Genomic DNA, 26045 nt, shown 5'->3' on the forward strand with positions numbered 1-26045 from the left:
TTTTCCTACACGATTCCTGTCAGGAAGATATAAAGGATTCTTGCTGCCTAAAAACGAAAATGGCGGTGAGATGGTTAGTCTGAAATCGCCATAACTTTTGGCGCCTACAGGAAAAAATTCTGACCTTTTCCTCTTTATAGCAAGAGAAAAAGGCGCATATGGTTTCCAACTGGTGTGCTTTGTCCGAGATGCTAAAGTGGGGTGGAGGGTCCTCCCAAGTTGCTAAAGTGGAGGTCCTTTTCTCAAGATGCTACGGGTTGTGGGCTTCTGGCTTTGCTCATTTAACCTTGCCCATGCCCATGCACCTTGATGTTGAGGCCTCTGTTGGGCGGACCGTTGCCACGGCATCACATTTGCACACAGAGCTGTCGTCTCTCTCAGGGCCTCACATCGTTCGGATTCATTTAGAGGGAGAACTGAGAAGCGCCATGTTTGGCTTATCAAAAGCCTGTTTGTTTGTGATCGGAGCTTGCAGAAAATGACCCTTACGTTTGCGTCTCTTCATAAACAAGCCGATTATGAACAATACATATTTGGCTTATGTCAGCTTATATTAGCCTCTTTGGACGTGTGTATGTGAGTTATGTATGTTCGAATGGGTTGGTGCCACAGACATGATAAAAGGGCTGACAGACGATTGGCATCAACCTTTTGAATCTAGCAATTGGTGGTTGGTGGTGGAAGGGGAAGGGCAGATTCTCTCTTTGAACGTTGGTGCTCAACCCTTTGCATTCCGAGGTAGAAGGGAAGGGTGGATTCTTCCATTCCCTCAATCTAACACCAGCCGCCGCCTGCACCACCAAATAGTCCACGGTAGGGGCGGAGCTAGGAGGGCCGAATTAAAGTTTTTAAATTTTAGCACAGATCAAAATATCATTTTTTAAAATTACAAGCTCGCTTGGATTGGGCCCCGGACTGGTGCCAGCCTACAATCCGGGCAACATTACCGGTGGCAAAGACTGAAGAATCCCCGCCGACCCCTTCTTTCAATTCTCGACGACGACGACACCCAAGCCATTGGCCGGGGTGGTCAAAGGAGCGTGGAGAGATTCCTTCCTCTGTTGCGTCGTTCATATCAAAAGGCACTACAACGTGAATTAAAAGCTAATTAACAATAATTTTTTTAAATACTATTTATTAATATATCAACCAGTGGGAGGCCGTAATATTTGGTTGACAGAATCCCCATGGTAGCAGTAACTATGGGCAAAAAAATTTAATATGCTCCGACTCATTCGAAACGCTAGCAATGAACAAATCTCTCCTGAAGCCAAAAAAAGATTTAAACTTAAAAAGAAAAGAAAAAGTGAGCTAAGAAAAAGCCTGATTTGTGCATGCGCGCATTGGTATGCAATATGCATCTCTAGATCCTTGCCTACACTCATTAAACAAACGTTCATGGTAAAAGACACTTTTGTTAAAAGTAAACAAAGAAGAAAAACAAATACTACTATAAAAATTATCTTTATTAAAGCAAGCAGGTTAAAAAGAGCCACTTTTGAAGCGAATTTATGGGGAAACGAAGAGCCAATGTTTGGAAATTATCTTTAGTGTTCTAAATGATAGGCCTAATACTTGGTATGTTTCAAATGCTGGAAGCATTAACTTTAAAAATGAAGTCACTGCCATGCAAGTTAAGCATGTAGGGGTGACACTCGACACATTAAAAGCAGATCCTGTACCTCAGGGGATGAGGGACGAGTTGAAAGCTTCACCTCTCATTCATATGATAATATGACAAGATGAAATACTTTTCTTGTTCAACCACAAATAAATAACAGGATTGCAGCCTAATAGGTTTTCTCGTATCTAAGATCCTGCATCTCTCTATTTTCAGTTTTTTTCTGAATTAAAAAAAATTAAATTATTTTAAATGGATTAACAATATATATATATAACATGTATCGGGCGTTTTGTGTGTCACTGTTTTAATGTGGGACACGGATATCTAAGACAGTCTTCCCATTTATTTTTCAAATCAATTTAAAATTTTAACTTCTTTTTAATTCGAAAAACGAAACCTAGAATGATACCAGCCCATACGCTGGATCTGTTATGCATCCGATACAGTACTGATACCGACGCTAACTTCATGGGATATAAAACTTGGATCCATGTGGTGCACATCACCAAAACGAAAACCCGAACCCAACAAGCGGGTCCATTAAATAACAGTAATAAAAGAAAAAGGATCGCATGTTTTGGTGGATCTAAGATCTGGTAGGGTCCAAAATGGAATCTGAGTACTCTAATATGCCAAAGACAAGGACATGATCTGGATTTGACCAGTAAAATCCAGTCCGATCTGGACCCGGTCCCACGTGATTCCACCTAAGAATTAGGTTCATTGTACAGTCTTAAATTGAGGGGCTGTCTTGGAAATTATTGGCTCATTGCCTATGTTTCTCCATTATTGCTTACCACAACGGTTGAATCCGGTGCTAGCGATAGGACGGTACTGTCTAGCTTTATATATATATATATATATATAAATATATAAAATTTGTGTTCCATATGATTAAACAGCAGGGTGCTATAGTTAGTACCACAAGTCGAGCTTACTGGACTGCATATCTCTATGGAAGGCTTTAGCTCACAGGATATAAATTTGGCAATCATAAAATAATAATTTAAGCCTCTTTTTTTTTCTTTTATAATATAAACTTGGATAAATGGGGACCTTTATCAGCCTCTTTTTTGCAGCAATATGAAGGGTAACAGGCATAGGTTGTGGACAAAATTACACCACTTAAACTTTTTTGTTAACAAACTAATTTAGTATCACCATTCAAGCTATTTTTATGAAAAATATTACTTTGTTTTTTACTATCAAAATTTTAATGTTACAAGGTCTGTTAATTTTTTCCATGATAGCTAAAGCAGCAGAGGCAGGTATAGGCTGGTGTGGGCCGTTGCGTACCCGAGGCCACAAAAATTTTCTTGTTTTGTACATTAATATCTCCCCAAATTTTTATTTGTTTATTTGTATATAAGTGCCGCGGTACGTTATGATTCGCCAAATCATAAAGCACCGATCCATACAAATTGATAAGTAAGTGATGTATTTTTTCTTAATCTAGTTAAGAAATAACTAAAAGCAATCTAAAGTATTTGATAAACATTTAATTAGTGCCTTATTTTTGTAAAACAATATATATATTGGCTTAATATCATCTCAGTAACGGACGCCGGGCGGAAAGAAGGTGTATCGGCTGACATGATTTCATGCAGGCAATAATGAAAGCATGCGTAGAGACACAGAAAAAGCTTGGTCCTCCTTATTGGTCGCAGCATCCAAAGGAATTGGGGTCCATCACATTATTATTTTCAGCGTGAGCATGCCTCACGCACCGGGTACATTCTCTCTCTCTCTCTCTCTCTATCTATATATATATATATATATATATATATCCGGCATTGTGAACATAAATTTGATGTTCCTTAACTTTCTTCGGGGCAGCAATAATGATGGCGAGGATAATTGAAGTCGATTAATTGTTGGATGTTGTTGAATGGTTAAAAATTTTAAATATGTTGTTAAAATCACCATAAACTATTGCTAATAGGACCATGCTGATGATCAAACGTCGCGGAGTTGTTAATTTTGCTCCGCATCACGAGGCCCCTTGCCGGCATCGATATGGATATTTAGGAACTTGATTGAGCGTAAGAACAATGGAGCTTCACCAATACAGTTTCCATTTCCTTTCTCTTTAAACGGGGTCGCCTGTTCATAAGAGCCTTTCATCCGGAGTCGTCAACAGCGGCCATTTATTTGAGCCAGGGAAGCAGTAAATGGCTATTTAAAGATTCTATAGGGATTAGATAATGCGTGAAACAGTAATGGCATGAAGAGTTTCAGCGCCACGAACTAAATTGGCTTCATGGCCAAAAGTCCTCTACTTTCGGTGGAGGCTCACTCTTTTATTTTGTGGCATCTATTGAGGTATTCTTGCTACCCATTTGACAAATTGTTCTCTTTAATCTGTTTCCCCTTTGTCTTAATCATGGTAGAAAGTGGATACCCAAGAAAGTTTAACGCGCTAATTTTCTAACTGTTTTCTTCATGACAGTTTTAAGAAGGTTGGTTCCCTTTTTTCTGCCGGGAAAGTTCTGGTAGAAAGAAAGGAAAATATAATTAAAAAATGAGAGGAACAAATAGAAAGATGTTTGCATGAGCGTTCATTACCTGAGTAAGAGCCAACTCTCACGGTCCAGAGCTGTGATGGTACCAAGTGGTAAGATCGCGGCATGCTTCAACTTACACGTACCACCCAGGAAACAAACAAATATAGCAGTTATGGCACGTCATAAAAATATATCCAGGCACCAATTTTAATGCAGCAGGCACATTTGGAAGTTCAACTGCAAAACACGCTCATCAATTAAGAGAACTGCATGTTTTGTATCTTTTAAGGTCCTTAAATAAGGGCATCATTTGCCCCAAAGAGTAGCTTAGCTCATAGCTTGATTTTCATGGGTGCCATACTCTGTATCATATACGACTGAGAACAATACTAAGATGAAGTCACACTATCTCCTCACCAAGCATCGGTATAGCCTTGAATTTGAACAGTAAAAGCATCGTTTTTCTCTCTCCCTCTCTCACTCTCTCTCTATCAAGACATACACATACACATAATACAATTTCTGACAGCATCAGCAAAATATCTTAATTCATAATAATAGCATACCATTCACATAACTACGGAGTCAACTTTGGGCATTCTTTTCACCAAGCATAGAGGGGTCCCATGTACTAAGAGCCTATTACCTGACGGACCAGCAGTGGGCACATTTTCAACTTGGGATTCAAAGCCTGAGACACTAGCTTCAATCATTTGCTCTAACTTTCCTTTAGCAGAAGGTAGAACATTAGCATGCTTGGCAGATGACTCCAAAGAAGTAATACATGAATTGTCTATACCTTCATCAAAGTCAATCAAGTCCTTCAGAGGCTCCTTAATCTCAGATGCTGCATCACAGGCATCCACATAGAACCTCCGTTTTTCTCCTATGCAAGCTTTTATCATTAGAAACAGATGGGATACACACAACCTAGCTAATTGCTGCATCAGCATGTAAAGGATAGAGTTAGCAACTCCGCTTTTGATGACAGAGCAGAGCATCCATGTGCGTCTCCGCAGATTGATTTGGAAGTGCTTCTTCATCTTGCTGAAATTGGCGTCTTTCTGTCTACATTGTGCAGAGATTATGAATGGATTTGGCAACATAAGCATGAAACAAGGAAAAAAAATGTGAAACTTACGTTGCGCGTGATGAACGGCCCAGCTACAACTCCAGCACCAAAACTGAGAACGAAGAGTACGCAGGAAACTATTATTATTGCTGTTGATGTCATTCCCAACCCTGCAGGAAAAAAAAACCCAACAAAATGACACAGTTAATTAAAGCCACAAAAAGTTGAAGATGTTATATATATATATATATATATAAGTCCAAAAACATAAAAAATTGACATAAAATTCATGTTCTTTTGGCATGTAAGGTGAATTGTAGAAGGAAAAGAAAAACTCAGATCATCAATTTTAAAAACCTTATCTACACACACACACACATACACACACACACATATATATATATATATTATTAAATCATAATTAATATATCATGCACATATGCATTTTCTAAACATATTTTATGTATGCTATATATATTTATAATTGATAAAACCCAATATTTAAGTGTATTTTGCTGCAAGTAGAAGAAATCACAAATCCATGGAAAACCCAGTTAAGAGAAGAAAAAAAACCTTTATTTGATGAATTGGATACAGAGCTAGCGATCTATACTTGATGATATCAAAGACTCAGATGGAGTTCTGAAAAGACGTCTTTATTTTTACCATGGGTTTGGACCCGACCAGATTGAGATCCAAACTCGTGACACTTGTTTGTGCGTCAGTTTTGTATCCTCTTGTGTAAGCGATGGCATATTGTAATTTTCATTTATTGTGTGGCGTTACTTCATGGTCCCATGGATTGTCCTATAGAGATATCTTATACTATTAGTTATAGTCAGGGCACGCCTGATACTTTTGAGGCAGCCATTACGTTGTGAAGAATTTCCTTTCTACTCTTCTCTTCTTCTTCACAGGTGAATGTCTTTGGGACATTAAGATCCAATTTCTGTCACAACTATAAACACAAAGAACGGGCACAAGACTCATATACAGCATGGAATATGCAAAGAAGAAATTATAAATAGGCTTAGGACCCACAGCCATTGACATGCCTATTTCTGTTTTTAGAAGAACGCAATCAGCCTATCGCTTTTCTTTAGACAAGAAGAAAACCAACCAACCAGTGCAGATAAGATCAACCACCACAAGCCATAGCTGGGGAGAGAGAGATCTTTACATTAGTTTCACTCAACTGAATGTTCATCAACAGCAATGGCATTTTTGTATGGTTAATTTTTAGCACTAAACTAGTTGGCTTAATGGTTAACCTTTAAGCCAAAACATAAGGTGGGTCCTTAAGGCTGGGCAGCAAAAAGTTTGCACTTCTATGGTAAACGATTTTCCCCTTGGGAAATCCCAAAGGTTATGATCGTTGACTTGGTATTGAAAAGTTAGCAGCTTTAGGTTTACAAAGGAAAAGAACATGAGAGATCCCTCCTTGGTAAATTTGCAACAGCTTAACTCCAGCTGCAACTAGCACAGAACTCAGCGGCGCCATTGCAGGTCAGGGGACCAGCGGTTTCAAGCTTCACAGAATGACAAGGGTGCTACAACTATAAGAAAAGCTTGAGCACTAAAAGAAGAAAAAAAATAGAAACATAAAATAAACAATTATGTGAGCTTTCAACCTATGTTGCTTCTCCTTGTCAACTATCATAAACATTCATTGAAAAAAAAAAAAACTATCATAAACACTTCTACGGTGTTCTTGTCCGTATTCACTTCTGCCAGTAAATAATGAAGTGCAAGTGCAAGTGCAAGAGCAACTGATTTCACAAGCCCCAGTGGCCAGTGGGACTGGGGTCGCGGCAGATGGCTTCGGCTGTCAAGAAAGCAATCAGGGTTCAAATCCCATAGTCTTTCCTCTGTGCAAGTCTAAGCATGCATAGGCCATGGGAGCAAGGGTACTAGCCAGGGGTTTATGCAGCTGGGAGTGAGAGACCCAAGTCTCAAGTCCTGGGTGTGGTTTCCTTGCATTGAAAGGAAAAGTGCAATCAATATGACAAGATGCAAATGCACTATGCTTGGCATGATGTATGAAAACTTGCATTTTGAACTCAAAGTGGACCCTCAGAAATTCAATTTGGCAGTAACATGTCAACTTACATAAAAATATAAGATCATTTTATTGACATGAAGATGTTTTTTACTTGAAGACACAACCGACCAGAAAAATGACATGCCGTATGGACTACATATCTTCCAAAGATTCATGCAATAAACATGCACGTACCTGTATGGGTATCATGCAGACAATCTTCAGATCTCAAGTTAATTTGTCGAATTAGATCATTTGCTCTATCAGATATCAACAAAGCACATATTTTTCGAACAAATATTAGCTCAAAATCGTTAGAGAAGGTTGCATTTTGACTAGGCCCATCTGCATGTCCACTCTTTCCACTCCTTCCTGCATATCCTCCAGCAATGGTACTTACACCTGAAAGGATATGATGAACAGAAAATTTTTAACGAAAGTTTATTTTTTATGATTGTATAAATGAAGCAAAAAAAGCACATGCCCCTACTTGCGCATTCACATGTTATTTATGTATTTTAAAACTCACTGTTTCACATAAGACATTCACTGCTTTATCATAGCACTCAATGATATCTAACATGGTAAGTTTATTCTTAAATTGAAACATCAACACGGATTTACTAAAATGGAGTTAGAAATGCACATTGCCTGTCCCTATCTGACATTGCCGATAAAAAACCAAGTGGCTATGTTGCTATGGACAAAATGTAGCCATATTTTCGTTAGGAGGCATCAATATAAAGAAATAGGTTCCCAAAGCCTAGATAGGGAACAACATGGGTTTCCATGTCATCCAGTATCAATCTTATCAGTATGGGTTCTGGAGATGTACTATCAGATACAAGCTAATATGCTTTCAAGTTTCACCCATGTCAGTTATTTTTAAATCACTTTTTTACTAAAAAAGAAAATGAAAACATTTTAAATATTCTTTATCAATATATCATCTAATGCATGGCTGAGTCAGGCGATACAAGCCCCATATCAGCCATATGGCATATGCCAAATATAGGCTGTATCTGTCACTCCATTGTTGCATTGGTAGCCCACAAGAATGAATGATGATAGTCCAGTATGATCTACTAGTCCCTTGTAGAAGATGTTGGACGTCACACCTGACATAAAATGGGTGGCCACCCTCAGGCCTTTGTCCAGAAAGTCTGGCAGACTAAGTCCGAAAAAATGAGGCCTATTGCAGGTAACGCAGGTAGTGCATGAACTTAAGGGGCTATTGGTTATCAAACAAGTGTAAAATTTTCACATTTAGGATGGGAAGTTTTTACATTTAATACATAGAAGAATAGGTAAAGATGTTTATACACAGACTTCATATCTTCATTTATTCTGTTCAACGTCATCTAATCCACTGAATGTTTCACAGCAAGTTACAGAATGGACTTCACTGACAGCTTATCTTTGCTATGATACCTTGATGTCATAGGGAAAATGTTCCTTCTTACAAACAACCACCACTTAATTCTCTGTATATTTACATTATATATATATATATATAGATATCTGTGTGTGTGTGCAGAATGAAGTGAACAAACACAGTTTATGATTGAATAATTCAACTGGTATTATCTCCAACGGCATTCACATGAGTCGACAAGATAATAAACAAGGCCAAAATATTTTGAATGCCCAAAATCATTGAATCCAACTTCTCACTGACAAATTGTGCAACCTAAAAGATTGGAAAACCTCATGTATGAAGGAAGGAAATGACAGCAAGTGATGGAACAAGACTAAATGTGAAAAAAAACCCAAATAGGGGGGAAAACCATGGCCAAAACGAATCCACTATGTAGAAGGAGAAAAGTAAAGCAATAAAAGAGTTCCCCACTATTTCAACACCAAAGGCAAAAACAACACCAAAGTGATTTGATAAGCAAGCTTGCATCGGTACAACCAACTAATGCAGGCAAATTGCCTCCAAAATAGAAACGAACCTTACAAGAGTCTCTAAACTATATGAAGATCCACTTCACTACCTCCAAGCGAATTATGCTAGATTTGCAAGGAATCTACAAATAAGACTAATTGCATATGTTATGTTGGTCTTGTACAAACTATGACATATTTCAAGCTACCGACTGCCAAAGCATATGAGATCCTCTGCATCTTCTCTTTTTGTTTCACTCAAGTCAACTCTTAGAATTAAGTTCATTCCTGAATGCTAACATCAAGTAATTATTCAATAGACCCATGCAAAAAGACCATTGTCACAGAAAACATGTCATATTCGAAAAAAACGCGTATAATACGCCAAAAAACAGTCAGTTGTATAAAAAATGAAAAAAACACGTCTTTTTTAAACAAACGTCAGAAAATAAAAAACATGAAAATCACGTTTTTTCGTATTCTTTATGATTTTTTTTATTTTTTTTATAATTTTCAATATTTATTAAATGTTTTAAATTTTTAAAAAATTTGCCAAGATTTTCCCGAGATATATAACTTTACCTTATTATACCCAAGAAATTCCTCGTCATATAATACCCATACACGTTTTCTGTGACAATAATATAGACCTCACAAGTGCCTTTTTAATACACAATTCTTTGCATTTCTGTTTCTAGGATCTGGTTTGAAGGACCCAAGTCTTTCATCGAAAAAGACTTGTTTAACTTCTTTCTCAGTTTGTCAATAATTAAAATATCATCAACAAAAATCAATAAAATAATGTAGTTATTCTTACCAAACCTCTTCATATACACATAGTGGTCTATAGCAGTTCTGCTATACTCATTTTTTATCATAAAAAGTCAAACCTTTTGTACACAAAAATGTGAGGATGCCATAACTGCAGCACGCACACATTAGAAGCTGACCAACAAGGTTCATTTCTTAAAATCATATCAAAGTGCATAACTTAAAGAGAAACCTTAACTTTCAAAGAGCGCCAGTTCTGGACATATGGAAGCTATTGAGTCCATGGTCTGTCGACTTGTGGAATCAATAATTGCTAAGGAAGGAGAACCAAGCAAATATTTTAGAAAACAATTACATCTATGTAACACGGGCACTTCTAAAAGGTAGAACCACAAGTGTCAATGCGAATAGTGGCACTGGTACGGGACACTGCTTGGACACAACAGACTTAATTTTTGTATTTTTTTGGTAATTTTTGTATTGGTATATTTTATAAGTTCATACGTTTTTTGTCACTAATATGCATCTTATAAATGTAAACAATGTATTTATGCCGTTATTTGCTTAAAATATTATTATACATGTGCATATATATATATATATGTGTGTGTGTGTGTGTGTGTTGTGTGTGTGTGTGTACAGCCATGTCCCCGTATTTAATTATTTTATAAGTATTCCATACCTAACCATGTAACATAAAACACAGATTTACACTGCTCCGAGGAAAATATAACTGCCCGTGAGCTATCCACACCATGAACATATTTAAAACAAATGACTGACACGATGTTTTCTCCAAAAAGAAAAACTTAATTTTGCTCACAATTCTTTCTTCACCGGAAAATTGCAACACCTTGATTTATCAAAGATCTGGAAGTTCACTCAGAGGAGAAATTTCAGAACCAAACCAACCAATTTTCAGTTTCTCAGTAACGCCAAACATAAATCTTTAAAAAACTAATAGCATTCTCAAACAAACAGAACGAGAGAGAAAACGATCGATTGGATATGTCAAGCACCTGACTTGCTAATCTTCCTGATGGCGAAATTTGCCCTGTCTGCAACATAAATATTGCCATTATCATCCACCGTGAAGCTCCGAGGCCGACTAAACATTGCCTTCACCAAATCCCCGTCCACAAACCCGTTTCCGCTTCCAGATATGTGATTAAACACACTTGCTGCGCTCCAAATACATCAAAGAATTTCTCAACACCCATTTTCATCCAGAATAAAAAGAATAAGAAGGAGAGACTTCGGGCTCACTCAGGGAGATCGGGAGAGGGGCTCTGTAGAAGGCGCTATGAACGTTGTCGAGGAGGATCAGACCCTCGGCGTAAGGGATGACGGAGAAGGGAGAGACATGGGCCCCGTGCCCGTCGAACACAGTCTCAACGGTGTACCCCGATTCCAGAACGAGATCAGAAGAAGAAGAAAAAACTGAAAGAAAACGACGATGATGGTGGCAACAAAAGCAGAAACCAGCGAAACCATGAAAAGGAACGCAAAGCCGAAAGAAGAGGACGACGCCTTACCTGAAGCAGAACAGAGGAGGAGAAGAAGAAGACGAATGCACAGAGGGACGGGACGTCCGGTCACCATGGCGCCTGAAACGGAACTGCTCCGGATATGACGAAGCTTGCTCTGCAAGCAAGAGTGAGGATGGAGTCCCCTCCACCCACTTTCCGGGGAATAAAGCGAGGAGCGGCCACTAAGCAGATTGGGAGCGGGAGAAAAAGCAAAAATGGATCATAGAAGAACCGCCAACCTCTGTACGGAATAGCACGGCGCGAAACAGGATCAGGTGGTGCACCGGCGGGGTCCCCCACTAAGCCCTCCGGTTGAGCACAACGTCGGCGTGGGGTGCGCCGCCGTCTACAGACGGCTCTAGCCTTGACTGTGTAAGCCGGCTCGAGATCTGACCCTTGGTGCAAAGTGTTGGGGAAGAGGAATCAGCCGTTCCCATCATGGGCCTCACTTGGAAGAGCATCTCATAGCTGGTATTGGTTGATGGAAACGGCAGCGTTGGTCGATTTGCATGGGCGCTAAGCTCGAGGTTTATAAAATCGAATTTAACATCTAAGGTGGACTAAAAATTCCCTTTGATGAGGCACTGAGCATATGTGAACAAATTTTCAATTGCCTATGAAACAACAACCTGAGTTTTTTTTAGGATTGTTTTATATAACTGAACTCAAATCCACCAAACTAAGCTTCTAGAGAATGGGCTCTGTGGGACATACGCCCCAAAAAACCCCCACTCACAATATAATTGGTAATAGATCGCAAGCCATTAGTTTGATTCACATAGGTGCTATTATATTGATCCTCATATGGGTGTGGCATTTACACACCCAAGTACCCAAAGTTCTAATGCAACTCTAAACCCTTGAAATACAGGAAAAGCCGAAGAATTTATCGAGCATCAATGTTCCCATCTTTTGATATTGATGAAATTAGATCTATCAGCGTTAAAATTCTCCCTGTGGGCATCCATACATACCAGCTTCAACCTTTTGTTGAATCTCATCCCCCTGAGATGCATTCCAATGTCAAAGTCATATTTTTAGTTTAATACCAAACTTGCAAGAGCTTAGACAAACAAGTTGAGTAAGGCTAGAATGACAAATTGCAAGAGGAATATATTGATTGAACAACACCTGCTTAGTTCTATTAGGAGTTAACAGGCTGAGTAAGGCTAGAATGATAACTTGCAAGAGCTTGCATATAACCAGAGCACCAAGGCTTGGATATGTTTAGGCTTCGGTGGAGAATTTACTCCTATAAAGTTCAAACTGTAATTGTTGGTAAAAAGCAATCAAAGGTCAAAAGTGGGCAGCGAATGAAGGGAAGGCCAATATAGGCAAGTTTCTTTTGGGTTGGGTCCAGAAGAAACGGAATCAAGGCCAAGATATTTTGTCTAGCAACATAAAATCTCATGACTACTATTCCCACCCCTAAGGTCTATACTTGTTTGTGCCTGCACAGGAGGTTGACGCTACGAGAATCGGACCCCTACCAGCTGCTAGTTCAAGTAGCTACACCAGATCCCTTGAGTGTTTATTATAGCAAGAGCTTTATTGGGCTTATGCTCAATAATTTGATGAAGCCATGAACATGATAATGTGGAACTTGGTGTTGTTGCATATTCACAAGATGCAACATTGGCTTAACATAATTTGAATGTTGAAATCTAGTCAATAGTTGTATAACTAAGAATTTTACAGTTTATTGAACACCTGCTTAGTTTTATAAGAATCAAAAAAGAAAATTATGATTAGGAGTAAACAGGTAAGTTGGGCTAGAAAAGATACTTGCATGAGCTTAACAAAACTAAATAAGATAGGTGTGATTCGTGGTGGTGTTGCACATTCGCTAATCTAATTTCTTGGAAGTCTACTCAGGTGAGCCAAAGCCATCCAAAGAAAGGCTGAAGTTCTTTCTTCTTCTCTATGCCAATTAGGTCCAACGATACTTCGGGACTTAAGTGGACTCATGGTACACCTATCAAATAGAGTGTTGCACTATCACCTTTTGCAGTTCAAAAGAGTAACGCTTATAGGAATCGAACTGACAACCGAACTCTCACCAGTATGCCAGCTGGACTACTGAAGCTATGCCCCTTAGGTCATTTTCTTAAAAGTCTAATTAATCCCTGTATTTAAGCTGCGGTCTGAACAATTTTAAGCAAAATTTTTAACTAATTTTTTCTTCACATGTTAAAGTTTTCTTTTGCTAAGTGAAGGGACTATCAATTTAAAATCTTTATTATGCCTCAAATCAATGAATTTCAAGGGATCTAATTTTTAGCTTACTGATTTCAAGATGTAAAGTCAATATAATCAATGTGTCCTTCAGACAATGAATTTCAGACTTTTGCCACATAAGTGTAAAATCTTGAAATGAAAACCTTGAATAAGATCACCCTGATTTGTAGATTGAGGAGACAAACGTCTACCTGTAAATCAACTTTAGATGGAAAACTTTAGAACTTTGGTTTTCTTAGATTTGTGCTGTTTTTGCACCAGCATAAGGAACAATGAAGGTGCTTCAATCAGTTAAATTGGATAAAAAAAAATCCTGTTTCGCTGTTTATCGTCTCAATGGATGAGAGAAAAATTAAAAAAAAAGAAAGACAAAGATAGTTTAAAGATTTAACTTTGTTTCATTTTTTCCATTTATATCAACGCCCAATCTAGTTACTTTCTATGGATAAAATCATGACATAGCACTGGAAGTTTTGGCACTTGCTCATATGTACATTTAATCCTTCAAACTTTGTGTACTCTTTTGCAAAACTTTCTACCACAGCTACACATTTCATGCTCTATCCTTTTGTCATAAAAGTGTGTTTAGGAAGTGTGGGGTTGTTATTATGTAAGGTTGATGCACACTCCACTTCTCCCTAAGGGGAATGAACTTATATATATGGAGAAATCATCTGGCCTCTCGCAGCACACTATAGGCAAAGTGTTTAATCACACCCAGCCAAAGCATTGTATGAGACGGCCGTGATTAGACAAAGTTCCAGATGGCTGGAGGATTTTACCTTCTCTCCCTCTCTCTCTCGCTTTATATATTTATAGGAGCTGAAATTCTTCTGCCATCTGAATCTCTGGCCACCTGATGCAATGCATCTGGAGGCATATATATATATATATATATATATATATATATATATATATATATATATATATATATATAGAGAGAGAGAGAGAGAGAGAGAGAGAGAGAGAGAGAAATTTGTGCTTTATTGTATATTTCTTGTTAAGTTTTAGTATTAAATTTTATCGAAACCCATTTTCAAGAGTACATATTCATGGACTGAAAGCCCTTGCTTTTTTCTTCATGTCAAACTTTGGATCTTATGATCAATTGAAGCCTGAAGGTGACCAAAATACACTAACATGGCCAAAGGGTGGTTATTTAAATGGAAATATTGCTAAACAATGTGCACATCATATGCTGTTAATGCAATATTATCCTTTTTTTTGCATTTCATATTCTTAATTTTTTATTATATATTTTCTGACATGCGCATCTTTTTTCTGGCAACCTTTTTTATGCATTGCAAGATTGGCGTCGTTCCATCTTTTCTTTTTTTAATGGTAAGAGAGTTCGAAAATACATTTCTAATCAAAGAAATCACTAAAGGTTCCTGAATTGGCCAGCCACATGCTTGGCATGCTTATTTATTCGATTAACCACCATTTTTCAATTTCCATGCTTCCAATTACGTGAAGTAGAACCACGAGCCACGATCTTCATTGATAGCCCGAGTGGATCAGAGCAAGATAGGCTCAACCGCTTCAAGAAAAGGAGGAAAACCCCATAAACAGCGCTGCCGTTCAATGAATTAGATGAAGGAAAACGCTCGTAAAGCATATTTTTCAGAGACTTGATTAGATAAGATGATTTACTCAAGGGTAAGTTTCTCCAGAAGATTTTTTTTTTTTTTAAAAAAAAAGAAAGAAACACGTCAAAAACATGTTGCAACACATCACATGGTGTGTTACACAGTTAGTTGTGTCATGCCATATTTGAAACGTAATGAAGCGTTGTCACATAGGCAGTAGCGTTATAAACAAGACATTTCCATTTTTGCACAGGCAGCTTGGGATCGCGCATAGACAAAGGACGGGCAAAGCACTGAAGAGGCTAAAATCACGGTTCTCAGAGTCCACAACTGGTAATTGATGGATGCCGCCATTGCCCCATTGCCCTCGGAGGCGTTGCGGATTCTTTTCTTTGTGGGTGGTGGGGGAGGTGGGGTCTCCTTTTCAAAGGATTGGGCGTCAGCTGCTAAGGTCGAGGGGGACAAGATCTGCATTTTCTTTGGGATGACTCTAAAGCAATGTGCCAGATAATGGCAAATCAGATGCGTCCGCTTCCCTGACTTTCCCCGGTCTTTGGTTATCCAGACAAAAGATCTTGATAGATACTCAACCCCGACTTTTCTTCGTACTCTTTTCTCCTCTACCATTAATGGGGGCAAGAATTTTGTGGACTGCGGCTTTTCATCCTTATCCTTTCTGCTTGGCTCCCTCAAAAACCACACTCCCCACAAATTCCAGAGAGAGAGAGAAAGCCCTAGCACATAGAGTAGCAAGGAAGTCCAAACCTTTTGTTGATACATAACCAACTGTGGTGATGTTAGGTATCGAGTTGGCTCGTGGAGCATTAAACCTACGAGTCAGTGACAGCAGAGCTGCCGACGCCATTGCCTGTCACTGTTTAATGTCCAATGGTCCACCAACCATTTTTAGCAGCAAGGTCCAGTTTTCGTCCAGCAAACACTTGGGCAGACGTCAAAGTGTTGAGCCGGCTTACTCATGGGAATCCTTAGGCCAACCAACACAATGTTGCCGATGTGGAGACAGAGCTGACATGCAAGAGCAGAGCTGCACACTGGCAACTCCTAAAACACAACTAAATTTATCAACTCCGAGTTGTCAACTGATATGGAGTCGGAACTAGCAAGATTTAATGGCAAAACCTTCAAAGACGCGTACTTGCCTACCAGTAGATAAGTGCTTGACAAATATGTAAAAGAACTCTGTAAATGGGTTGTCTCCATTTTTTGCAAAAAGGAAATGTCTGTACAAAACAATGAAGCAATCACATCTGAGAAAATGACAATTACAAAACCTTCATACCTTGTATCCAACGGTAACCAAAAAAAAAAAAAAAAATTGTTATGGCAGCCCTCCCCCTCCTCTCTGTCCCAGCCTCACACCGTCAGGTGCAACAATCACCGGATTCCTTTCCACCAGGCGAAAACCCAAAATGGAGCAACCACAAACTGAATACCCTCCACAATGTACAACCTTGGATATGAAAGTATATAACCAGATGGTATGCTTTGTGCTGTGGGTTAGCTCCTTCGTTTGTATAAAATGGAATTTTATCAGTCAAAATGCTGTAGAACCAAATTTTCTCTCTACGGTTAGTGTGTGCTAATACGCTTGCCATGGTTGCCGTTTCTGTGCATGCTTCAAGCAGAACTCTCAAACAAAACCTGACCAAATGCCTGTTGTGATGATTCGTCTGACGTAATAGCAAGGCTTTCAAGCAGTCTTATGACCTCTTCTGTGTCATTAAGGTAGTAGGTGGCCTTGCTTGGCTTCCTGCCAACTGTACATGCAAAAATTTCAGCAGATGAGGGCGCAGAATTTGAGATACTCTCGAACATGTCCTCATCTGACCGATCATCCCCAATGCACAATATAAAATCTGGCGGCTCTCCCTTAGTTGACATTGTTGATAGGACGCGTGCTGCAACCCAGCCTTTACCTACACCCTGAAAAATGGATCCATGAATGAAATTGTTTAAGTTGCAGCAAGAGCTACACACCCCATGGCTACCAACTTAAAACAGCTAGCCAGTGATGTAACAGACTCATTAGAGCAATTGAATACAGATAATAGTTGCCTGTCTTGAAATAGACACAGGACTGCATACCTGTGGCTTGACCTCAACAATATGCTGGCCCCTTGTAACCATCACTGGTTCATTTGCCAGGACACTCTCGAGGTGATCTAACAGTTCCTTGGCTTGACAGGAACCAAAATCTGGATCAGCATTTCCATGGTGCCAAACCAGTGCACTCTCCTTTACTTCAATCGAGGACCCATCTGTCGTTTCTGTATACACCTTCATAACAGGTTCAGCAATCTGCTTCCAATCAAAATCAACAGGAATAGAAGGAGATTCCCACTCTGAATCTCTGTGCCATCTGTTCAAATAAAACATAACAAAATCAGCAATACGAAGCTGTTTTAACACAAAGAAAGTAAAGTGAGTTAGTGACACCAAAATGAAAAAAGTTATGTACCTCATAAAGTAACCATGCTCCGCAGCAATTCCCAACAGGACACAGGAAGAGAACCATCTGCTCAAAGAAGCACGGCCCCTACCACTGACAATGAACACGGTGTTCTTAGGATCACTGCACAGACCATTAAGAACTGCTATTACTTCCGGGCTTGGAGTTGCACTGGCAGTCAGCTGAGGTGTCATGGTGCCATCGTAATCCAAGAATATGGCCCTTCTTTTTGTTCTCCTGTATCCATAGCTGACTGGTTCATCAGAGAGCTTCCTGAAACTAGGACTGAGAGCCATGATCCTAAAGCCTAACCCAAAACCAATACCCCAGCACCTCTTATTAAAGTGATCCCTGCATGCTCTCTCCAAATCTTGGTCAAAGCTACGTGCCCAGTAAGCCACATCATGTGAACTAACATACTTATAATGCTTCTCATGACGCATGTGTTTCTCAGTCGAGCAAGAAGTCAATGCTGATTTTATGGCATCGGCTACTGCATCAATGTTCCATGGGTTAACCCGAATAGCTCCACTGAGGGATGGTGAGCATCCAATGAATTCAGACACAACAAGCATACTTTCCTTTCTCGTTCCTGGGGCAACACACATGGCTTCATCCAATTGTTGGGTTCCCTGCCTACAAACTACATACTTGTAAGGGACCAGATTCATGCCATCTCTCACTGGGTTAACAATGCAGCACTCAGCCACGACATAAAAAGAGATCTTCTCATAAAGATGTATGGGCTTATCAATCAGAACCACAGGCTTATAACCTGGATAACCGAACCGTTGGTTGATCCTCTCTGCAGTTGCATATGTTTCTCTCTTAGCTTCATCAATGTCTTTCCCTGAAGTCCGGGCAGGATTGGCAATCTGAACCATAACTATTTGTCCTTGCAAATCACCATGTTGATCCAACAGTCGCTCCACTGCTAGTAACTTCAGACTGATACCTTTGAATATGTCCATGTCGTCAACACCAAGAATCAAAGTCCTTCCTTTGAATTGCTCCTGGATCTCTTTCACCCTGGCAGAGGTCTCAGGAAGATTCAGTAAAGATGCAAGCTGGCCCATATGGACACCCACAGGAAGAATCTTAATGCTCACAGTTCTGCCATAATATTCAAGACCTATGTAGCCTCTCTTGGACTCATAATCCAGGCCCAGCATTCTACTGCAACAGGAGAGGAAATGACGAGCGTAGTCAAATGTATGAAATCCAATTAGATCTGAATTCAGCAATCCCCTTAAAATCTCATCACGAACAGGAAGTGTCCTATAAATTTCTGAAGATGGGAATGGGCTGTGCAAGAAGAACCCCAGCTTGACATGATGGTACCGTTCCCTCAATATGGTGGGAAGGATCATAAGATGATAGTCATGAATCCAAACATACGCATCATCTGGATTGACTTCAAGGATCTTGTTTGCAAATATCATATTAACAGACACGTAAGCCTGCCAGAGAGATCGATCAAAGCGATTCCCATAATCTTCACACAGGGGAAGCATGTAATGAAACAAAGGCCACAGATGCTGTTTGCAGAAGCCATGATAAAACTTTGCTTGAAGGTCAGGAGGTAGAAATGTTGGTACACATTTGAACTCTTCTAGAAGTCTTTGAGCAATGTCCTCCTGCTCGCTTGGATCTATATCAGCCTTGAGACAACCAACATAGAGAACCTCAACATCAGATGACAAGCCATCCTTCAGTTGAACAAGGATAGAATCCTGATCCATGCTGAAGTCCCATCTCCCACTTGATGTGTCCTGCTGTGCATGCAGAGGGAGCTGATTGGCTACAATAATCTTCCTCTTCGGACAGGCAGAAGGTTGAGCCTCCGTTGTCATACCAAGCTGCTCAATGCCTAAAAGTGACACGTTAATTGTTTGCTAATACTGAAATATAGAAATATGGAATAAAAAATTGATGACTGATCAGAATTTCTCGTAGGCCAACACAAAATTGGGAGACAAGGAAAAATTTTAACTGGAAAAAAAATGAAAGTAGCACTTAGAAATGGGAGTACATGAATGTCAGATTTAGAAATGGCAGGACATAACAAAAAGAAAATTCTGCAAGCAAGATCGAAAGGTAACGAAAGGAAAGTGTCCCCTGGCAAATGTTCTTTTCCTTCAAATTTAGAAAAGAACATAACAGGCAAGTATGCAAGATAACGAAAGGTAAGATCGAACAGTATAAGCCTATAAGGTTTGACGGTTAGAAATTGTCATAATGGGAATCTTTCATGAATACAACAAGTAGCATTGAAACTCTACATTCGTTGTTATCACAGGAAGTGTCCCCTGTTTCCACAAGAAATGCATGAAATGGGCCTGACTCCACAGGTGACTCACACCATACTGTTTGCTTGATATCGACATTCTTTTTCATCAAAAGTTAGAAATACCTGCAGACCATCCACACAGGAACTGAAACAGCCTCCAAAAATCCACTGATTGGAGCAAGAGAGACAACTTGGCAAACAAATCAAAGAACCTCAAGAAACAAAGGCCGGTGATGATCTTGAATACCAAGAATCCATTTTAAGACATAAAAAATGCAAACAACTCTTAACAAAGAAACCTTAAAAATGTTATAGCCTCTCGTAAACAATTCGCATATATATTACAATAATTGGAAAAATTCACGGATAAAACAAGGGAGTGAACTCGGCAAAACAGATTAGAGAAGGCCCAGAAGAAAAATTCTGTGCTGACCATGAACTCCAACTATCCTTCCGTCGCAAGCAAATCCATTTCACGTCATTAAATAAAATCAACTCCCAACAAAGCGACAATAACTCCAAAAATAACCCAATAATTCACGTAATCTCCAAAATAACCACATTCATTTAACATCCAACATAAGAAGAAAAATCAATATCTGTGAAAACAACCTGCCACAGCGGAATTTTAGCACGAAGAGTAAAAGACTCGACAAACATAGCAGTCTTTCCAAACCTAATCTTCATTTTCATCAATCAACCACGACGCAAATCCGGAACATCACTATCAATACGCAAAAAATTCAGAGACAAAACCGAAAACAAATCCCACAGGTACATCACATCCTATCGCCAATACCACGGGGTTCACAACCACCAATACCATCATCAACCGTCACCAGCGCCAATGTCGCAAGACACCAGAAGACCATTGAATTCTCAGGAAACACCAGAAACCGAATACGAAGCCCAGGAGCAGCAATCAAGAAAGACCTCGAAAACCAAATTCTCCGCGGAAGGAAAACAAACCAAAAACGACGCCAGAAACAAAGGGAGAAAAGCACGACGAAGTTCAAAGAAGAAACAAAGAAAACGCAGAAAAGAAAGAACTCACCAACGAAAGAATCTCCACAAAGAAAAAAAACAAGAAAAGAGCCGTCGACTCAGCCCCTTAAACGGTCGGCACAGCCCCACAGAATTCCCGCCGGTGATTCAGCCCAGCAGATAATGAAGCACCTGGTTCCGGCCTGACTGTAGCTTATTGTGCTCGTAGTAGAAACCAGCCAAGAGATGCTGTGACAGAGAGGAGACGGGAGGGCGGAGATGTTCGCCGGAAAATCAGAGCGAGAGAGAGAGAGAGAGAGAGACGGCGCACTTAAGAAATGACGACGTGAAAAAACTCAGCTGGATTTTATCAAGCGATGGTCATCGAAATACGTACTTTCGCTCTTTCCATCTATTTCTCCCTCTTTTCTTTCTCGCTCTTGCTTAACCATGATTAAAAGATTTTCCTAACCCCAGGTTAAAGGTGCCGTTGAACGACCCTTTTTTACCCCCTCTTTCTTGGAAAATCCTTCACCCTCTAACTAACCTCTCCTGTTCTTCTAATTACCAGGATGCCACTACCCGCAGCTGCTCCCTCGGTCGCCATCTTTCTCCTCGAGTAAACTAAACCCCTACCCACAAACATGATCAAGCGACTCGGTTCGGTTTTGAGATTCCGACTCGGTCATCTCCCCTAATCTCAACATGATTCTTAAGATGCATTTATGCTTTCAGTCGTTTGATTTCCTTGCTTGGAAATGGCCTATGCTTGGATCACGTCTGGAATTCTCACCTTGAGAATTCGAGCTGAGAATTTGGACTCCGCATAACGCTTGCCGCAAGCTACAAACGACATAGAAGGAAAGAAACAAAACAATTACTCAAAAAGACGTAGGCATTTAGGCGGGAACATCGGCGCGCGTTACTAATTACATAAATGATACAAATGTTGAAAACAGAATTCATTTCTCCGCATCTAAGCGGTCCTTATCCGTTTGACTAACGAGAGGAAAAAACAACAGTCCACATCAGGCAAGGAAAACGATCCGAGTCTTTGAGGTAGAAACCGAGTCGCCGGAAGGGTGGGTGGCAGTCATGTAAATAAGGGGCGGAAGGAGGTTGCTTTGGTAAGGGGATAAGCGTTTTGACAGCTGGTAACAGGGGGCAGGGCATTCCTCTAACCCGCGCAGCCGGCCAACTGCATAACGCTACCACCCCACGCGAATCGCCAGCTATTTTTCTCTCTCTTATTTTCCTTGAAAGCAAGATTACCGAAATGCCCCTGATAAGGTGGCAAGCGTTTCTCCTTTCTCTCTCTCTATCTTTCTCTCTCTTTGGACTTGGATTTATCTTGTTATAATCAGGAATCTGATCCAAATCCATTAATGTTTTTGGATTCAAGATCCAGATCCAAGAACTGTTACAGCAAACTTCAAAGCTGGCTTTAGTCAAAACATTAATGTCTCTCTCTCTCTCATTGTCTCCCCAGATAAAAAATACGAACAAAGACAGTGACCCGATTCGGTTCCTTAGGATTGGATCTGGATTTTTTTCCTTCGACCCGATAACAAACCATGAGTTTGCGTTCAGCAGAGGAGATCCACTTTGGTTGTGTCCTATTGGTCCTCAGCTTGTTGATTCAACCGGGTCACCGAGTGGTCAAATTTGGAGTTCGATCCATTTTGCGGTCGGTCCAAGATACACGGAATAAAGATGACTTGGTCAGACCTTGTTTAAGATAGTGTTTATTTTACCATTCCTCTCTTGATTTGTCTTTTGAAACGCTATATTCCGCATAGTAATCAATAAATTTAGTTCTGTCCACATAATTTGCTTCATATAACGCAATTTTTTTTAAACTTTTAAAGCATTGGACTTCAATGGCTACAAAAAATTTTTAAATTTTATTCCAGTGGGATTATACAAATCGTGTTCTTGTTTATACATGTGATAGTTTTTATTTATTTTTTCTGTAAATCTTTTACAAGTTCGATTGAAGAAGGGAACTAAAAAAAATGAGAGGACATCATATTATAGATGATGCATGCAAGCAGGACATCCGCATGTGACCGATTTCTCCTCCCTCTTCCATTTCAACAATTGCCAGCAGTTTTTGTTTTCCGTGAAGCCCAACATGGCGGGCGGAGAGGGAAGAAGGTCCACCGTGAACGGAGCCCACTCCTTCTCCTGAGAAAGCACATCAACTGATCTGTCAAATCACCGACGATTCGTTTCAGTTCAGCCGTTCCGGCGTCATCGCGGTCCCGTTCGAGGGGCCAACTGCGGCACATGATTGGGAGGCAACGCCGTTCGCCTGAATTGATGCGTGTCACCCTCAATCGATCGATCGGCAATAATCAGTGGCGACCATCTCGAGTAAGCAAGCATATATGAGTTGTTTGTTTCTCTTCCGCCCTCGTTGAGAGATAGGGAAAGGAATCATTTCACTTTCCGGCGGCGTTTTCCGGCGGAAAGTAAATTTTACGACCTCAAACTGTCGGTAACCTAAATGGTTGGATTTTTTTAGTTGTTTCGAATTTAATTGGAGTTTGGTTCCTTGAATTTATATGATTCAACGGTATTTAGTGAGTGTTTTATGAAGATGTTCTAAAGATTAAATTTATGAATAGAATGAGTTGATGCATTCTGCATTCAACAACAAGGGATTCAAACCGAACACATGAAGATTATGAACGTCTAGTATCGTTTACTCCGGTCCATCTATATCCAACTAGAAACTTGCCGTATTGGAATCACATTTTCCGGTCAAATCAAACTTGCATTCGAATCGAATCAAATCCTTTTCTTCTCTTTCATTAGAAAAGCTTGCCGCATCTTTGTCCAGGAGATAAATTTAGATCCGAGCCCTTTCCTCCGATATTATTCCCTTTTATTTTTTTTTCTCCAAAATTCCGTTTCCTAGAGTTTCGATCGAATCCAAACACATCTGATGGAACGATCTGGACCAGATCCCGCTATCTTCGAATCTCGTATCTCCAACCAAGATCCGAAGTCCACTCCACCAGGGTCCGGATCCATATCCATTCGCCTCCTCCCCCAGGTCGACGTCCAGCTCTTTCCAGGCAATTTCCGCGCATGAAAGGTGAGTCAGATCCAGAGCTGCAGCGGGTCCCATCCAACGGGTCCGAAAACGACCCCTTGTCGAACCGGGTCCAGAAACCCAGGGTTCACCGGTGGACCCGGGGCCGTACTCCAAGGGGCACTCCCGTCATTCCGTCCAAGACCAAACACCCTCCTTCTCGTCTTTGACGAAGTTCCCAGACCCACTTCCGTAATTTCCTCCAACATTTATCCATAACAGCAGTTTCGCAATCATTTATTATTATTTTTTTTATATATTTTTAATTTCCTCGGTCTAATCTGCCACGTAGGACAGGGCGGACACGTCAGTGGGAGCGTCGTCATCTTCCACGTGTCGAACCACGAGTGGCTGGGTTGGAGCCACGTGCTTGAATATGGAAACCGAAAGTGGGGCCCCGTTCTATCCCGGGCGTCATTTATTGGGGACGGGCGGTGAAAGGGGGAAGGTAGCCATCATTTATCCGTCTGTCGCGATCCGACGGTCGACAGCTGCAAGTCTCGTGAAGAACGATTTTGAGCCGTTCATCTCGTCGGAGCCATAAAAAGAAAGCATGGGTCCCCCCCCACCCCCCCAACATACGAATGTTCCTAAACGTGTTCCTTCGTTTCCGCGTCACCGACCCTCATTTATGCCGCTAATAACGTCCCTCTTTTTCCACGTTATTCTCCCTCTTCATTGTGGATAAGCTCGTTCCTAAAAACGAGCCCCCCACTTTTATCATCGAATTTAAAGGTTTTATACCACCTTTAAAATAAAAATAATAACAACTGAGTGGCCGACGGTTGGGAATTTGTATCCGGATTCGAGGAGGTTGAATCCTGCGGTTCTTTTTTTTTTTCTATTTTTTAATTCATTTTCCATATTTTATACATGAAGTCACGTTATTATTAGTTTAAAGTATTTTGAAAGGTTTAAATAAAAGTGGGTCGAGTCGCGTTGAGCCAAGAGGTCAAAGGCTAGCGTGACCCACGAGGGTGGTAGCGCCTTTGGTCAATGGACTTGACCCAGCGTAGGTGGTGGGAGCGAGTCAAGGGCTGTTTAGACTGTTGGTGCCGGTCCAGCGCAGACAAGAATTAGGTTGGCTTGGCATTGGAAAATTATAAGGCAATGTCATAGGATCCCAATTCTTCCTTTTTTTTTTTTTCCAACTCCTGGATTTGCTAGGTTGGAAGTGGGTCTAGTTGATGGGTAGACTTTCCTCCGCTGATTGTAAATCTCATAATGCTTAGTTGGAACCTGATGTGCTACTTGTCGATCAAGCAAACATATATATATATATATATATATATATATATATATATATATATATATATATATATATATATATATATATATATATATATATATATATATATATATATATATATATATATATATATATATATATATATAGTCACCTAGCTAGTTATATGAAACTCCCTAAACATTTGGAACCTCCAAATAGATCAGACCGAATTTCAGTAAATGTGTCAAAAAAAGAATGAAACTCTACAAAAATGGCCTAAGCAGCCCAGCATAGCTTTCGGGTTGGTGGGCTACTCGATTCTCCTAGGTGTTATTCATCTAGATTGCAAACGGTGGTAGTATGACATTCTAAGTCTAATTGATGGGTGCATCATGGATCCGCCCAAGTTCGGAGGCAACCCTAGACTCGAGAAGCGGGGGGAGTAGGGGTGAACAACGAGCCGAGCTCGACTAGTTAAAGCTCCGCTCATGAATGAGTTCGAGCCAAGTCATTTGCTTAACGAGTCGAACTCGAGTTCATGAGTCGATTCGTTCAAATAATCGAGTTGAGTTCAAGCTCAACACATAGTTGCCGAGTCGAACTCTAGCCTTAATCGAGTTTGTCGAACCTTAATCAAGTCGATATATTCAAACAGGTTTACGAGTTTGTCGAGCCTTAATCGAGTGGAGCTCGAGCTCAACACGTAACGATGAATATC

At 40.1% G+C, this 26045-nt stretch overlaps 2 protein-coding genes across 4 annotated transcripts; both read right to left on the reverse strand.

The window, feature by feature from the left end:
* Nucleotides 1-4659: 4659 nt before the first annotated feature.
* Nucleotides 4660-11839, reverse strand: LOC116258567 (uncharacterized). Of its 2 annotated transcripts, none has more exons than XM_031635758.2 (6): nt 11435-11839; nt 11166-11339; nt 10919-11080; nt 7437-7643; nt 5270-5370; nt 4660-5192 (listed from the first exon to the last, which is right to left on the reverse strand). In XM_031635758.2, exons 1-6 carry the CDS (start codon nt 11499-11501, stop codon nt 4698-4700), a joined length of 1206 nt encoding a protein of 401 aa, XP_031491618.1. In that variant the 5' UTR covers nt 11502-11839; the 3' UTR covers nt 4660-4697. The 2 variants fall into 2 exon arrangements, with proteins under 2 accessions (XP_031491618.1, XP_031491619.1); XM_031635759.2 differs by having other exon boundaries at nt 4948-5196; nt 11435-11828.
* A 4606-nt stretch (nt 11840-16445) lies between these two features.
* Nucleotides 16446-21385, reverse strand: LOC116258566 (probable alpha,alpha-trehalose-phosphate synthase [UDP-forming] 9). 2 transcript variants are annotated; one of them, XM_031635757.2, is made up of 4 exons: nt 21070-21385; nt 17735-19584; nt 17362-17635; nt 16446-17199 (listed from the first exon to the last, which is right to left on the reverse strand). In XM_031635757.2, the coding sequence occupies exons 2-4, from the start codon at nt 19576-19578 to the stop codon at nt 16894-16896; spliced, it is 2424 nt and encodes an 807-aa protein (XP_031491617.1). In that variant the 5' UTR covers nt 19579-19584; nt 21070-21385; the 3' UTR covers nt 16446-16893. The 2 variants fall into 2 exon arrangements, with proteins under 2 accessions (XP_031491617.1, XP_031491616.1); XM_031635756.2 differs by having other exon boundaries at nt 17735-19595.
* Nucleotides 21386-26045: the final 4660 nt, after the last annotated feature.

The sequence above is a fragment of the Nymphaea colorata genome, chromosome 8 (genome assembly GCF_008831285.2).
Source record: "Nymphaea colorata isolate Beijing-Zhang1983 chromosome 8, ASM883128v2, whole genome shotgun sequence".
Classification (NCBI taxonomy): domain Eukaryota; kingdom Viridiplantae; phylum Streptophyta; class Magnoliopsida; order Nymphaeales; family Nymphaeaceae; genus Nymphaea; species Nymphaea colorata.